The sequence below is a fragment of the Serinus canaria genome, chromosome 6, assembly GCF_022539315.1.
Source record: "Serinus canaria isolate serCan28SL12 chromosome 6, serCan2020, whole genome shotgun sequence".
NCBI classification, from domain to species: domain Eukaryota; kingdom Metazoa; phylum Chordata; class Aves; order Passeriformes; family Fringillidae; genus Serinus; species Serinus canaria.
Genome location: NC_066320.1, coordinates 792,368 through 808,872, shown reverse-complemented (window position 1 = coordinate 808,872; position 16,505 = coordinate 792,368). Strand labels below are relative to the sequence as shown.

Sequence of the window (16,505 nt, the reverse complement as noted above, 5' to 3'; positions counted from 1 at the left end):
TTCCTTCAGGAGCTGGGACAAGCGTCTGGCAAAAACTCAGGGGGGAAGCTCCTCTCCTGTGAGAAATGACACATTTCCACATTCAGATGGGTCAGGACCAACTTCCACAGTGACAAATCCACTTTGAGTACCAGCTGATGGAATCCACACATAAAAGCACTGTTTTGGGATGGCACTTACATTTACCCCACACTCCCTTCTCCAACCATTACAACTGTACACAAGGTTCTTGGGTTTAAATCACCTTCAAGGAAAATTCCTTCTCACCAGAGTAGCAGTTCATTAAAAGAATAACCCAAACCAGCCTCTCTTGAAGCCTAAGGACCAATGGAGAGGAAGAGAGGGATGAAAAGCAGAGGATGTAGTGTCACGTATTTGCAGACCTGCAAAAGAAGGAACTGTCTTCTTGAAACAGAGCAGCCACAGTTGTTGTCTTACCAGTTCTGGATGATGCTGTGGTGGAGCAAGGAGCCCTAAACCAAAGGAGCCCTGAACTGGTGCTCCAAGTTAACCTTGGGTGGCAGTGCCATGGCACAAGGGCAGCTGTGTCTCTGTCAGCAGCAAACGCTGTTCTCACCTCCATGATTCGCTGGAGGAGGTGCTGCTGGCTGCCAGCATGGAATGACAGCAAAGAGCATTATGCATATGAAAAACTGTTGAAATCCAGAAACACATCTCAGTTCTCTTCAGCTGTTTCTGATCTGTGTGCCCTATGCCAGTGTCTGCCCTGCTGCAGTGCTCAGCCCCCCCCTGCCCTGGGAGTTTTCTTCCTGCAGTTCATACCTGGCTGTAGCATCAGTGGAGGTTTTTTAGGCCACTTTCCCTGGGCAGCAGGGATGCTTTGTGGACTTCCCAGCTGGCAGCTCTTCTCACTGCTTTCCTTGATTAGGGGCTTTTGGACTCCAGGCTACAAACACTTGTAGTCAGCCTTTCTCACTGTCCATTCCCAAGCTCTAGTACTTTCTTTCTAGTCAACCCCTCATTATGGAGGTTGGAGGGGGTCCTGTACAGAAAAAGAGAGGAAGAGATGTGGATCATCACTTTCTCTGTCTCCATTCATTGCAGTTTTGATATCTTCATTCATTAAAAATTCCTTGCTCGCTATTTAGTCTTTCATAGGCCCACCCAATATTGTGAGTACTTGCATTGCCAGGTTCTAAGCTGCACAAGTCCAAATGGTGAGGATTCACTAGGAGTGATTAAATAGGAAATGGACATTTCCTTCCATTAATTAAACTGGTGCCTCTTCAGGCACAAAATAATGGGGTAACGTTTGCAGAATGCAGATTGACAGTAATTGCATTCATTTATACAGATAAGCTGATACTGCACTTGCAAGCACTGCACGGCAATAGGCTTCCACCTTACCTTGCTAATTTGCTCTTTTTCCAGCAATGGCTTTAACTAAAGAGAATTATATCACAGGGCAGAAAATGAACATATCTTACATATTAATATTGTGCTCCATTAGTTTTGTCAGGAAATTCTGTTTTGTACTGTTTACAGTCATCATCTTCTTATGTTTTATTTTATATTGTACTTGGCAAGAGAGACAAAGCTTTTTGGCCTTAAAAAGGAAGGTTCTTGAAGAGCAAACTCTCAAGGGTCCCAGTATCCCAGAATTTGCTAACTAGCACAGAAGCTTCCCCCTCCATCCCAGGTTGGCTAGCCTTACCTGTGCACTAAGGGCTGTTTCCTTTGCTGCTCCTGCAAATGTCTCATTTATCTTCAGCTCTTCCCCCTGGTATCTCAAGAGCCAGACTTTAACTTAAAACACTGACATCAGGGTGCTTTTGTGGCAAATGGAGGTGCTTTAATGTGCCTAATGTCATGCTCCAAGGCTGGACTGAAATATCTGTTTCCCTTGCTAAGTTCCTGGGCCTGTTAAATCACAAGTTTCCAGCATGACACTGCAATGAATGTGTTCCAGCTTTGAGGGCTGAACCACAGGTGAAAACACAGAGGCAAAGCTGTAAACCAGAAGTTAGAAAAATGCAAGGAAGAGTGTCTGCCTCCAGGCCTTTGGCTGACACAGTTCCAATCCCTGGCTATGCACACCCCAGGAAGAGGTGCCCAGGGTGCCCCGCTGTGGCAGCTGGCAAACAGCCCCATGCCTTCGCCACTGGAAGGGCTTCAGCTGCTGCTGGAGAGGAGCTGCCCCTCAGGCAGGGCAGGAGATGGGAGCAGGGCTTTTCAGCTCCTTTTAGGGTCTGGCTCTGCTTTCCCCTGGAAGAGAAGCGAGATGGGCAGAACAGCCTTGCTGTGGCCTTGACAGGACTGGATGGAAGGAAGAAAGGGCTACAAGCAGCAAGCTGGGAGTCACACTGGAGCAGGGGCTGCCCTGACAGCCCACCCGAGTCACAGCAGGACCTGGCTCGTTCCTCTGCGCTGTGACTCTGGGGGAACAGCTTCCCCTTTCCCTTGCTTCACACCCACAGGGGCTGCTCTCACCCAGCTGTGTCCCCGAGCACCAGGGCACAGCTCCTGCTCCGTGCTCAACCATTTCACTTCTCCTGGCTGCTGCTTCTCCCTGGCACTTGTTGAGAACTCTTAGTTCAGCCTGTTTGAGTGGGGGCAGGTTACTTGTAGGGCTTCACACCATGAATGAAGTGACTTATTTCAGTATTTGACTGAAAATACTGAACTGCTCCATTTCTAAAAGCTGACATTAACCTCCAAGAGCTGACACAAGTCTTCTTCTGCTGAGAGTTGACAGAAATATTTCACTCTGGGGTTTTTTTTTATTTAACACTATACCTTTCTAGCTTTTGCCTAGTGTACACTGGCAGGTGTGTGGATATAGAAATCCTGGCCTTTGGAAGCAAAGCGAGGGATAGATTTTCCTGTCAAGCACTTAGAGAGAGCTCAGTTACTACTGCATTCTAAACTGCATCTACTGAGAAAACTAATTTAAAGGAGTAGGAAATATTTCTGGTAATGTACACTAAAGGACAGCTAACTTTTCCTAGTAATAATTACTCTGGCAATTAGCAAAATCAGGATGTATCCTATAGTTCTTAGTCTCAGTGTATGTAAAATATTATTGCAACAAACACTCAATTTCTTCCTCAACAGTAAGGAAAAGATTTATATTAAGCCACTGTTCTTTTTCTCAAGGGCCTGTTTTTTAAAATAGATAGATTTTTAAAATCCTCCCTGAAAGTGAAAGCAGCAGTAGGGGGGAGGGACTGAGCTATCTGCCTGGCTGAGTATCTGCGCCATTATGGTGTTGCACAGGAACAATTTTGCAGCCCTTAATGCAAGTTGTTTATCATTGAACTTGGACACAGGCCTGGCCTAATTATAGCACTCAGTTTCAGTTCTTAGAATCCTGCTTAGCCTGAAGCAGACTCTGGTAATGGCTAGTTTTCAGTCCATTAGATTCAATTTCCCCACCTGAAAAATGGGTAAAACATGGAACAGACCCCAGACACCCTGAGGTGTTTAATGCAATCACTGGACACACAAAAAATGGACACACAAAAACAGATAACCAATGGAACAGCTACATTTCTAGGAAAACTCAGCTCCTTGACAAGAAACTCCAGCAGTGAAGCTGTTTTCCTTAGGCCATGTCCATGGGGATGAAACCTCTCTAGTATCCCAGAGTAGAGCATGGTGAAGCAGAGGTGAGCAAAACACTGAGGGAACACTCCCCAGAGAAAAGAATCACAATGGCAAGGCTCCCTTTGGCTCATTTCCCATCTAAACTGTACCAGGGTTGAATCTGTGACAGGTTCTGTGTGTCATCTGTCAGCTGCTTGAGCACACATGGCAGGTAACCAAGTGCTTCCAGTTCCAGCTTTGCTGTGCTTTTCTTGGACACCTGTCTTCTGGTGCCATGGTTAGACCAAGATCCACTAAAATTCCACTAAAAGGAAATTAACACTACTCTGATTGGAAAACAAAAGGGAGGCTCAGAAAAGCAGGTAAGTTAGTGATGTTAAAATCCTGGCCAAGGCCCAGTAAAAACTCCAGTGCCTTCAACAGTGGAGATTTCACTCTTTTTGAATTGTTTGGCTACTTTTAATCTTAAGGGATTACATGACAATTTTATATGCAACCTTAGTGAAAGAACCATAAAATAATTCAAAACAGCAATTAGCTCCACCTAGTAAAAAAGCAGGATTAAAATCAAAAGCACAATATAGTAAGGACTCCTTACCTGACATGCAGCTTTACTCAGACACTCACTGCTCTCCACAAAAATGTAGAACTCATGTTACTTTCAGATGTAGCTGTCAAAGAAATAAAAATTCAGTCTTAGTCTCTCAGTACAGTGTACCAAATGAAATCTGCTTCTAGGAATTTACATAATGAACCTTATGTTTCAATTAAAATCAATTTTTAATAACTGACCTTGTTTCCAAAAGAATTTTAAGTTCTGCCTTCAAACACTGATAAAAATGTCTGTATTTGGTGTTGAGTTCTCAGCTTCCACCTACATGGAAAACCTAAATCTGGGTGAACTGTAAATACGCCTTGGGATACTGTAAACAGCCAACTAATACATCTGCTCTCAAAGAGCAAACCCTCAAAGTTCCTGCAGAACTCCAAGAGCACTCCCAGCAGAGCAGTCCATGTGTCCCAGCTGGGGCTGCAGGCCCTGCAGGTTACACAGAACACGGTGGGAGTGCTGCAGGCAGGCACAGCTTTGTCCCCCAAGGCACAAAGTGTCTGTCCCTGCCTTAGGGAAGAGGGACAGCAGCAATGGGAGCAGGAGGGAGCCTGGCCTCTGCGTGTCCTGCTGTCAGCACAGTTTGTATTTCACTGCTGCACCAGTTACAACTACTGCTGACATGGGACAGTGGCAGCATTTCTTACTGCACTGAGCAGAGAATACTTACAAACTGAAGAAATCCTTCTGTTAGCAAAATCACAATTCTCTTTGTTATTCTGAATATTAAAAATAACTGCCATATATATCAGTTATTATTTTGTTCAGCATTTCATATCAATGGATTGCCACTAATGCTAAGACATGAAATTACTTTACCAAAATGAGAAAAATACAATCCATGTAAGCAAACTGAAAAAAAAGTTTCAAAATTCATTTCTTGTCTAACATTTTCCTTCAGCTTTGTTATTCAGAAGAGTTTGCTTTCTTGCTCTCAGGACTTACTACAGAGGAGGAATAAAAGTGCTGGAGAAGGGAGAGTGGATTTCAGCATGAGTGCTGCCAGCCTGATTTGGGGTGGGGTTTGTTTTTTTTTTTAAATACTGTCATCTGCTCTGTATCATGTGTGCTTCACCCCAGTGTAAAATTTAAGTGGTCAGAATAATTCTGAATTCCTTTTGCAATGGCAGCCAAGTACTATTGCTCACAGGACAGGTGAGGAAAGAAATGGAAAGGGATGTTTTTCCTAAAGCCTTTAATGAATTATTGTCTTAGCTTACACAGTCAGACCTGTAAAATCTGAAGGCTGGGTTGTTGCATCTCCATGGAAAATGCTGAAAGAGCAAAAGTGAAGTTAGGCAAAAATAAAAAAAAAAAGATTTTAGTTTGGGGTAGGGTGGTTTGTTTGTTTTAGCAGTGAATCTTTATGTACCACTTGCTGTGCATTGAAGAGTTTGCAGCTACATCTCTCTAAGTGAAATGGACTTAAACGCTCAATGAATATTTTATCAGGCTTTTATTTATGCCAAGTTTCATTTCTTCAGTTTTCCTGGATATGAGACCTTGAAGAGCCTGCTGAATATCTGAGATAAAAGCATCCAAGTGAAGGCAGTTCTCAAGTACAGCAGTTTTATAGAACAGATTTCCACCAAACCATACAGTGTTACTGGCATTGAGATAGAAAAACAACTGCTCTCTAAAGCCAAAAAAAAGGAAATTAAATGTATGGCCAGATTGTTACCATCTGTAGTACACATCTAAGAACATCTAAACGCTTCTCCAAAATTCTGAATTCAGTTAATACCCCAGCCCAACACAACCTTCCTCTTTAGAAGGCAAATGTGAGATGCATCAGAAAGGTGAAGGGACAGGTAGAGACAAGGACACAGCCAATGCTGTGGGCACACAGCCTAAAGGGCAGCCTTAACTGAGAGTCCTGCATCTCAGTGCCTGTTCTGACTCAGCCCAGCCCCAGGTACTGCAGCAAAACCCCAGGTCAAACACCCTTGGTGGGCCCAGGGCACTGCCTTGCAGCAGGGGACATACAGAGCTGTTTCTCACAGCTTGGACCCAGGTGCCTGCATGGCTCTTGGTGGCTCAGGGCATCTTTTGTAGAGCTTTAATGCTATGGCAGATGTTCAGTTCCTCTGGTGTGGCAAGGGGCAGGGGAATTCTGCCTCTTGGAACAGCTCTGCACTTGGGCTTGGAGTCAGGCTTTGGCTCTCCAGCATTTGAAGTGCTGGAGTTGCCAGGTGTCCCCTCCCAGAGCCCCTGTCAGACTGTGAGGCTGACATGGCTGCATGCTGGGTTTCACTTACAGCCTCATCAAAACTAGGCACCCCTGAAGGTTTTTTGCCGCTTTTAGTAGATACCTATGATTACAGTTTAAGCAACAATAAAAATGCAGTTTCTGAGATCTCAGGGCTGGGGTGAAGGAGCCCTGGACTGTTCCACAGCCGATTTGTGGAAGCCACAGGGGGCAGAAGGAGGAGGTAACTGTTCAGTTTCCACAGGAGAGGAAAGGCCAGCTGGGTTCTAGTGCTCACCTCAGCATTCTCCATGTTCCACACTCACACACTGAAGTCACAATAAAGAACAGCTGAAGGTTTGTAGCACCCTGCCTGGATGCTACCAGTTTCTTCAAGAAGCCTTTTCCCTGCCATGCAAACAGGAATTTGTTTGCTGCCCAACCTGCCACCCCTTCTCAAATGCCTCTCTCACCCAGCAACTTCAAATGGTGGCACAGTTACACACAGTCATTAGGAGGCTTCAGGGAAGAAGGTTCCTCTGAAGCCCATTACCATCTGCCAGAGAACCAAAACCACCTTTTTCTTTGTCCCAGCTGCTTCATAGTGGTGTTACTAGGCCAGTGAAAGGGACTGTTAGGGTAGGGGGAAAAAAAGTTTTTTAAAGCTTTCGAGAAAGTGGCAGGGTCATGGTGGTGTCAGCTGTTCTAGATAGCAACAGATAATTGAAATTCCATGTGTGTGTGTGTGTGTGCAGAGCTGTGTCTGTGTATAACCAGTCCTCAGGTTAGCATGAAAGAAAGAAGTTCCTATGAAGCTGTGTCTCCTCCTGCTCCAGTAAACACTGTGTGACAGCAGCCAGCAGTGAGCTGTGGCCAGGGCCTCCCTGCATCTGCCCCTGAGCTAGGGCTGCACCTCAGGGCAGCCTCCCTGGGGAAAGGTGCACGGCAGAGGTGTTGGGAGTGTGGGACAGGAGCTCTGAGCAAAACCCTCCCCAGAGCCTGCAGCCTTGGGAAATGGTTTGTGTCACGTGTGCTAGATGTATAAAGAAGTGTTTGAAATTTGGGGGTCAGCATGTGCTCTGAAGTTCATATTGAAGTTTGTGACAGCAGCTGTGCTGCAGGGCCAAGGCTACTGAGGGGCTGGGCAGCCCAGCTCTGTGATTCAGCTCATACATCCCAGTCCCCAAACACACCCACCCACCCTCTGATGGCAGCAGTGCCCTGCAAACACCAGGGGCTGCTAGAGGCTGGCAATCCTTTCTAGAAAGTTCACATGCTGCAGCATGGAATGAACTTTAGAGGCCATCTGGTAGATTTTACACCTTTTCTTGGGGAATTGAGGTAATTTCAGTTTGCCATCACACATATGTGTGCATCAACCACTTATCTTAATTTTTTTTAAATGTTTGGTTTTTTTGCATTTCCAGAGAGCAGCCATGTGTGCTGTATTAACTGGAAGATTTTTCTGCCAGTTCAGAGGCATTTTCCAAATTGCAACTAAATCCTCTTGGCTGAATTTTTTGTTTCTGCCTTATTTGTATTTGTGTTACACAATCAGAATGAAGACAGACAATAATAACACACCTCTCTCACCTGATCAATTTGTTTGATCTGGCAAAGGGAGAAGTCCTTGAACTGTCCCTAATAACCCCATTTGTAAATCTGTACCTTGCCCAAGATTCTGGGGTTGGGCTGGATGGCAAAGGACAGGATCACTCTGCCACTAAACCCACAGACAGCCCTTCAAGAACTGGCTTCAGTGCTTTTACACAAATGTCTCAGCAAAGGGGATGTTTAGAAGGTGAAGTGTGAAGGCTCTCCCATTTTGAAGAGTAATCCCACTATTTCTCCATCCCAGCCATGGAGAGCTTCCTCAGTGCTCCTGTTTCCTGTCCATGAGCAGTGACAGAAGACACCCCTGGTATGGCTGTGCTGGATGCTGGGGAAGGTGATGGGCTTTGTTTGTTCTGCCTTCTCCCCATGGGTGGCACTCCCCAAGCAGCTGGGGAGGCCACACAGTCACTGGGGTTTCTGTGGTTTATCCCACTTTTGATATCCCATACAAATCTTGGCTGCTGAGAACAGGTTCAGCAGCTCCGACAGAGCCAGAGGCAGACAGTTCAGAGTATCCCAGCACTGCTCCTGAGCACTGGAACGGGACAGGAGCAGCTGGAGGCCTTACCTAGTGCTGAAACAAAGCAAGTGGTCATTTCCACAGCTCTTCTTCAAGTTGGTTTCTTTACCCATCAGTAGTAATTGCAATAGGACCCTGCAGACAAGCATCATGAATTCCTGTTAATGCTAATTGGGTTTTTACTTCATCTTCTAAATCATTTATATAATCCACCAGCATGAATTTCCATACATCACAATAAATCTGAGCAGCAGAGCATGAGCACAGTGATCAAACACACAAAATTATGGGAATTATGGTTTAGTCTCTGGTAGTCTTACTTTTTAACTGGTGTTTATCCCTGTGCCTACTGTGGTTAAAAGCACACTGACTTCTAGGCTGGTGTTTCTGTTTCCTGTTACAGCTGGACAGCGTCACTTCACTAATTCAGGCTGCCAAAAACTTAATGAATTCTGTGGTGCAGACAGTGAAGATGTCTTATATTGCATCCACAAAGATTATCAAGATTCAGAGTCCTACTGGCCCACGACATCCAGTTGTGATGTGGAGAATGAAGGCTCCAGAGAAGAAGCCCCTGATTAAAAGAGAGAAGCCAGAAGAAATCTATGCTGCTGTCAGAAAAGGTTCCGCAAAGAAGAGAATCCATCCTGTGCAAGTCATGAGTGAATTCAGAGGCAGAGAAATAGTGTAATATTTTGCCACTGTGTATTCTTATCTTGAATTTCCCATGATTTTTCATCTTTTTCCGTACTTACCTAATAATTACATATGTCAACATTTTGCTCTAAATCTGTAAGATAACACTTGCTTAAATTATTTGAAAATGCTGTTGAATTAGTTAGAAGCACACAGTTGAAAATAATACTGATTCTCCTGCAGTGACAAGCTCTGGTGTCTGTGCACAGCTGGAGGGAACAATGTGCCAAGTGCCCAAAGGCAGCCTGCAGTCAGCAGGCTGGATTTGGGCAGCCTTAGGAGCCCCCTCAGCAGGGGTGAGAGTGGCCCCACTGCAGTGGGTCTGTGTGTGACACACAGGATTTCTGACTGTGCTGCTGGGCCAGGTCCTGATGGACATCGTCACCCCGGGACCAGCCCGCCTGGGCTGCCCAGCTGAGCCCAGACTCTGAGCCCTAAACCTTGCTCCAGACTGCAGCATCCAAAGACTTGTCCTTGGCCAAGACCATACCTTGGAAATGTAAGCTTGAAAATGTTTGATGAAACACTCAAAGTGATGGAACAATATGGATGTAACAATGTAGCAAAGAAAGCACTGACTGCAGGCCAGCTGGGGTGACAGCTCTTTAGAAGGCCTTTGGGAACATGAACAGGAATCTGTGTTCTGCTCCCTGCTCTCTTCTGTGAGCCCCAATAAACCTGCTGGCTGTTGGATTTGGCAGTTCAGATAAATCAGACATTCACAATAAAAGAACTTTCCTAATTGCTGCACAAAAAAAGAATTTTGAAATCATTATTCTGAGACCAGTGTGTGAAATACACATATCATGACTCTTAGGAATGGGTGACTTTTCCAAAGCAACTGTAGGGAATTAAGTTACTTCTGACAGACTTCCTAAATGCAGGACTCTGCTGGTGAGTGCTGAATGACTACACTCAAAGTGTGTCATGAAGGTAAATCCTGCTAGTCCAGACCTCTGCAATGTACTTGAGAGAAACTAGTTTTTTCTAAATATTTTTGAATCTGAAATCCACTTGGACTGATTTTTTTAGAAGGATCTAACTTGCCGTGTCATGAATTCTTGCCGTGTCATGAATTTTTCCCAGACTGCATTTGTAACTCAAGATGTCTTTGCTTGGCCATTCTATAGATCCTTCAGCATGGCCTTCTACATTTGCCAAGGTGAAAGGGCTCCCTCAAAAGCCAGAGCTTCCTGTGTGTCACTGCCTGCCATTATGGGATGGCTCCACACTCTGGGCCGCTGCTCCAGGTCATTTATTACCATGCTTGCCCAGCAGTGCCTGACCTAGCCCTGTGTGGGCAGCAGCAATAACCCTAAACTGTGCCTTTCCTCTTGGGGCTGCCCTGTTTGTAAGCTCAGGACACTGGGGCAGGGTAATTTCTAGGCTGCTGGTCTATAGTGCTCATGAATTAAAAATTCTACAGATCACATTCTTCTACCTTCCCTAACCTTGCAATCAGTTGAATGGAACCAAAGGAGAAGTTTGGAAGAAAATCACCTTTTTCCAACTCCAGTTCCCTCCAGCATGTTTGCAGCAAGGTGTCAGTAATGTCTCCTGGCTTTGCTGCTCTTCCCAGGGCTCCAGAGGCAGCAGGTAAGCTGAGACAGCCTTGTGGGCTGCTTTGGGGCTGTGGCTGTCCTGAAACCCTCCTGTCCCTGGTTACACCTTTGACCCTGGTCACCTTGATGTCTGATGTTTGTAACTAATGCCTTGGCACCACATTATAAATAAAAAAGCATGTACACCCCCAAGAAGCTGCTGTCAGTGTTGTGGGATTTTTTTACTGTGTCTGAAGCTCAAGGCCTGCCAGGTGTGCTCACAGAAGCCTTCCTTCCAGCACACTGTGTGTGCTCCATTAGCTGCTCTACAGGAAAGGTTTTTCATCAGCAGTATCACTAAAGCACATTTTACTGCTTCATTGCAGGCTCCCTCCTGCACTGCCAGTGTGTGCTCCTTCCCTGGCCATGCTCAGTAGCCAGTTTGATCTCAACACAGCAATTTATTACACAAAAACCACCCTCTAAATGAACAAGGCATTTAAAACCCACTGCAGGCTGTTGAGAAGAGCCAAAGAGCAATCATCAAATCTAGACTAAATTTATCTTGGGTTAAATTCAATCCCAAGTGGAAAAGTTTACCTCCTTAGCCAGGAATAAAGGGTAAGAAGTCCTGGAGCTGTAAAAAGTCCAGCTCATCACCCTTCAGCCAGTCTGGGAAGCAGGGAGCCACCACTTCCGTGCTATGAGGGAGAATTCCAAAGGAGGATGAGCTGCTCAGTGTTACTCCAAGCAGCTCCTCATTCTTCCTGCCATCTCATTCCCTGCTAGCCCAGCTTTCAGAGCATAACTTCTCCCCCAGTTTCTGCCTGCCCCTCACACTGTGCCCTCAGCTGCTCTCAGCCTGGCAGAGCTGTAGCTTTCTCACCTCAGCAGCTCAGATTATTTCATTAGCCTGCCTTGGCCTCTCCCCATTACCACATCATGGAGCACAGTGTGATGGATGACTGAAGGCAATTTTATATTAAAAATTTTCACTAGAGCACTAGAAAGTGGGAGTCCCATTGCTGAAGCCCATTAGTTTGAGAGGACAGGGCTGCATCATTTCCATGAATCCCAAAGCTGTTGAATTTTTATTTTTTTTTTTAATAAACAGCTAATGTGCTTTTTCTCCAAACATAGCCTGGTACCACTAGGGAAGCCCTGTAGCTGCATCTTTACTAAAGAAGACAACTAAGCAGCCTGACATCGGGCCAGGCATGGTGTTTTAAAAGTCCTGCAGTGATCTTTGAAAGGCTTGTATCCTTTATTCTCTGAGTCTGCTGCTGGAGCATTTGAGAAAAGTATGTTGATATAGAAAGTTCTTTCATAGGCCTTTAAAAGTTTTCTTTTTGACCAGAAAAACCATAAGTCTCTATCAGCAGTAGATAATAAAATTCTATGTAAAACCTACTTTTGTTTCCAGATAATACTTATCTCTTATGTGTTGCTCCCAGTTGTACTCTGGGGACTTGCCAGTATGTTAGGCTCAGGAGCTAAAATAAATAAACCCCGTGCCTCAGCTGTGGCTCCAGCCAGGGGTGGTGCCTGTTCCTGCCTCCCAGCCCTGCATCCCAACAGCTGGAAAGCAGCACCCACCTCCCCAGCCCTTTGCTGGCTCCCAGCTCCTGTCCTCCCCCACAGAACCCTCTGCATCCCACGGGCCTGGAACACTGAGGGAGCTCTGCCAGCTTCCAACAGGTAATGAACTCCATAAAGCTCCTGGGGGGCTGCAAAGAGACACAACAGAACAAAAACACTCATCTGATATTGTCCAGTAGAGGCAATTTAGCATATGAGTAGAGTAATTAAATAATAATTAAAGATCAAGCAGATCATTCTCTCTCTCCCCAAGGTCATCAGTGGGCTTGGTTTTTGCACAACAACTTCTTAAAGGGAAGAAATGCACGGGCAGCGTTAATCACAAAGCCACAGATTTGGTGTTGTGCACTGGAAGTGGTGTTGCTGCACTGAAAAATACCACCTTTCAAATAATAAACCACAATTCCCATAAACTTCCTTGGCATAAAGAAAAAATACATCCAAAACAGAAATGGCAAACAAACCATGAAAATACTTTAAAGCCCCTGATGTCTCTCATCAACAGGAGGAATGTGCTGCTAAGGTCCAAGGAACTGGAAGCTGAGGAAGTAATTTTTGGCTTCGGCCTAAAAGCAATAGTTAAGATGAAAGTTTGCACTGCAAGAGGTGGATCTAACTGTTTTAAGGAGCTTTTGACAGGATAGGAAATATTCACATTATACTTCCTGATGGTGAAAATGACTGTGTTAAAGCAGGCTGGAGACCACAGAGATGCCCTGTCCAGGATGATATTTCCTCTCAACCCTCAAATCTTTTACCAGCCTGGTCATTTTAGAGCCATTGGCTTTTCTGCTGCAGTTTTCAGTTTCCTTCACAGAAGGCAGCTCATGACTCGAGCAGCTGCCAACACCCCAGAGCTCAGGCTCTGTGGGTCGGGCACTGCTCTTTCCAGGGGGTGGAGGGTTAAAGGAGCTGCTGCTCCCTTCTCCAGCAAGCCCCTGTCCCTGGGCTGCTTCGTGCCCAGAGCTCCCTCACTGGATGGAAACAGGATAAGATATTGCTCCCACACTTCGTGCCATTCTTAACCAGCCAACATGGCTGAGAGAAAGGGAGAAACTTTCCTGGGTGGTTTTTAGCTTCTCTGGTGGAGGAAGAGTCATTTAAAGCAATTATTTCTCCAGGAAAGCAGAATCGCCTAGAGTAAAGGCTTTCCAAAAAGGACAAAACAGCAAAAGGCTCTTTTCTGCCTTCCACTCCCTCTACAAACCCAGTCTAGTCCTCTGAGACATCACTGAGGGTTGGGGCTTTGCAGCTTGCTGGGGGTGTGATCCTTAGAACCTCAAGTGAAAATAAGTAAATAAAACAGCCACTGCAACTTGCTGTCAGGAAGGTTTGCACTGGTTTCTCTAAGAGAACATCTGGGTGCATATTGCACAATTTATATTTAGCTCATCTGCACTTAGGAGCAAGTTGAGGACAGAAAAGAAGACTAGAACTCTGCTACTTCATGTCTTGGGTACAAATTCAGAGGGGAAATGTAGGTTAGCTATGGGGAAGGAATTCTTTACTGTGAGAGTGGGTGGTGAGGCCCTGGCACAGGGTGCCCAGGGAGATTGTGGTGCCCCTTGATCCCTGGAAGTGTCCAAGGCCAGGCTGGATGGGGCTTGGAGGAGCCTGGCCCAGTGGCAAGTGTTGGTATTCAAGGTCCACTCCAACCCCTCAACATTCTGTGATTCTGTGTGGATTATACAGGTGACACTGACTTGACACAGAAATAGTAAACACAGACAGGCCGCAAGCACACACTGCAAACCACCTGCCCTTAATGTGGCCACCTTAGTGCTTGGGGGATCTTTGCCCTTGGCTGACATAAAATAACCCTCTCTTATTTATCTATTGATACAAATATATAATTTACCTCTATGTATTTTATATCTCTTACAACACGCATTAGTAATGAATGTGTTATAATAGTCACAAAATACAAATAGCATAAATCAATGCAATTATTGTTAGTAGAATAAAATATACAGATATATTTATAGTTAAATATATTTATATAATTACATAATATTTAGTTACTGATAAACTCAAGTTGTAAGAATTCATAGCAAGTGCAGAGAAGTACATGGATGTTTCACTTTATAAAGGTACAGCGTTCTCAGACACTCAGCCTCAATTTTCTGCTGTTGAATTACTCTGAGAGCGAAAAAAAAAGGCTGCATCTTATGGCAAAAGTATAGCAACTGCATCCAGTCACTCAGAAAGCAAACTGGAACTTAAGCCCCCAGCAGTTAAAAATAAGCACAGAATAATTATGTCTGCAAACCTCTGAAGAGTTTGAACAGGATATTCATACCTATTGTACTATCAAAAGAAAGGGAAATGAGATAACTTTTTGGCTCAGGATGAGCTCTATTCTCACTGAAATAATTTCTGTCTAGCTGCAAGCATTACACAAGCCAATATAATTTCAAGACAAGAAGTTGTTATGTTAGCAAGAATGACTAAGATGCTTCACTTCCCCAGCATCCTGTCCTTCACCTACTCTTCCTTATTTCCCCCCTGGAAGAACCTCCTGTTCTCAGGGCTCTGGGATGAGTACAGCATATACAAATGTACTAACATTCCAATGACTGTATCCATCCTGGAGATTCCATCTGAAGCAGTTATTGTGAATTGAACCCACAATCTTAGCTAAAAATAACCAGAGTATAGACAACCCTGTCACTGGAATGAAATTCAAGACTCAAACCTGCCAAACTATTCCATGTTCACTCCTCTTGTCCCAGGCCTTCTCTATCAATTTTGCCTTTTTCGCTTGTAAGACACTGCCTGCACTAGGTATTCCCAGATATATATCTCCTGGGTTCAGTCTGTGGTCAAAACACAAGTTTGGTTTTCTTGAAATGCAGTCACAAGCCAAACTCTATTATAATTCCCTGGAGCTGGGTATCTAATGGAGGAAAAACTTTAAGGTGGCAGTCTCCTCTGTTCCAGTACCTCTAACGATTCCAGCTGCTGTGCCACCTGGGCACAACTCCACCTTCCCACTGCCCTGCTCACAGCAGTCTCCTTTGGCACCTTCACCCAGAGTGTGGAGCCTGTGGGCTGGCAGAACACTGTGTGTGGGTGCCAGTGGCCATCCCAGCTCTCCTTTGTGCTGCAGCTGGGAATGCTGCTGTAGGAGAGGAAGTGTGCCCCTTTCTGAGCGCAGGGGAAAGGGGGAGAAAAGGAAAAGTGACATTTACAAAACATGGAAAACTTCTGGTTAGTAATTTCATTGTTAAGGCAGCATTTCCCAAGAGGGCAGGAGTGCTGCTTTCCTCCAGGAATGCCTCTGGGGGTGTTTCTTTGTATGGAGTTCCGCCTACGTGTGCTCACCTTGTGCTCAGCACTTTAAGGCCACCAGTTCAGTGTCAGCACACAGTAAGGATTTTGAAAACCACCAACCACCTTCCTAAAGCTCATTTTTCATTGGCACCAGACTGCTCTTTTGGGGACTCAAGGGGCATTTTGCTTGTCACTGAGGAAAAAGGCAGTGCTAGGACTGACACATCCCCAAGCACTGGATAACAAACACTCTCATGGGCCAACCTGCTGGAGGCAGATGAGCTGGAACAGCACTCACATCACTTTGCAATGCTTTTAATATTTCTGTTATTTATACATGTCCAGCATTTATTTGAATTCCATCCTTCCTTCTTGAGTGAAAGGTTTTCTTTTGTCCTGTGAAATCAATATGATCCCAACCTGCTCATGCCTTCCTGCTTGTCTAACCTAAGGGACACAGAGAGAGATAAACTCCCCATATTTCTTCAACATACCTCTCTTTCCCTTCTAGACAGATTTTCCCTTGTAGTTAGCTCCTTCAATGAATGAAAGATCCACTGACCAGCGTCAGCCTAATTGTCATCATTCCCATACTGCCTCCCTGGCAGTAAGACTCCAGCCTTTTTTACTCAAGTGCCAAGCTGCTTTGGCAAGCTGTGTTAATTGCCCACTCTGATGCCTAAGGAGTCTGATACCCTGAAGGGAGGATAAAACAAGGATTAGTAGCAAAACGCTAAAGAATTAAAGCAGCACATGCAGAAGAGCTTACAAAGCACTCAAACCTTAGACTGCAAAGAGAGCAGGCTCCACCTAGGATGTCAGCAACCTTAACTGCAGTGGCAAAGGCTTCTCCCCCCAGTCTGTGCTTTGGCAACAGCTATAGTAGTTCCTTGTTTA

At 45.1% G+C, this 16,505-nt stretch overlaps 1 protein-coding gene across 2 annotated transcripts in view; it reads left to right on the top strand.

Moving 5' to 3' along the window:
- CTNNA3 (catenin alpha 3) overlaps window positions 1-10,958 on the top strand; it is a 422,479-nt gene extending 411,521 nt beyond the window's left edge. For both annotated transcript variants that reach the window (XM_018920823.3, XM_018920822.3), the window contains one exon: window positions 8,903-10,958. In XM_018920823.3, the coding sequence (XP_018776368.3) occupies window positions 8,903-9,190 (288 nt within the window). In that variant the 3' untranslated portion in view covers window positions 9,191-10,958. The remainder of the gene's footprint in view (window positions 1-8,902) is intronic.
- The last annotated feature ends 5,547 nt before the right edge of the window (window positions 10,959-16,505 follow it).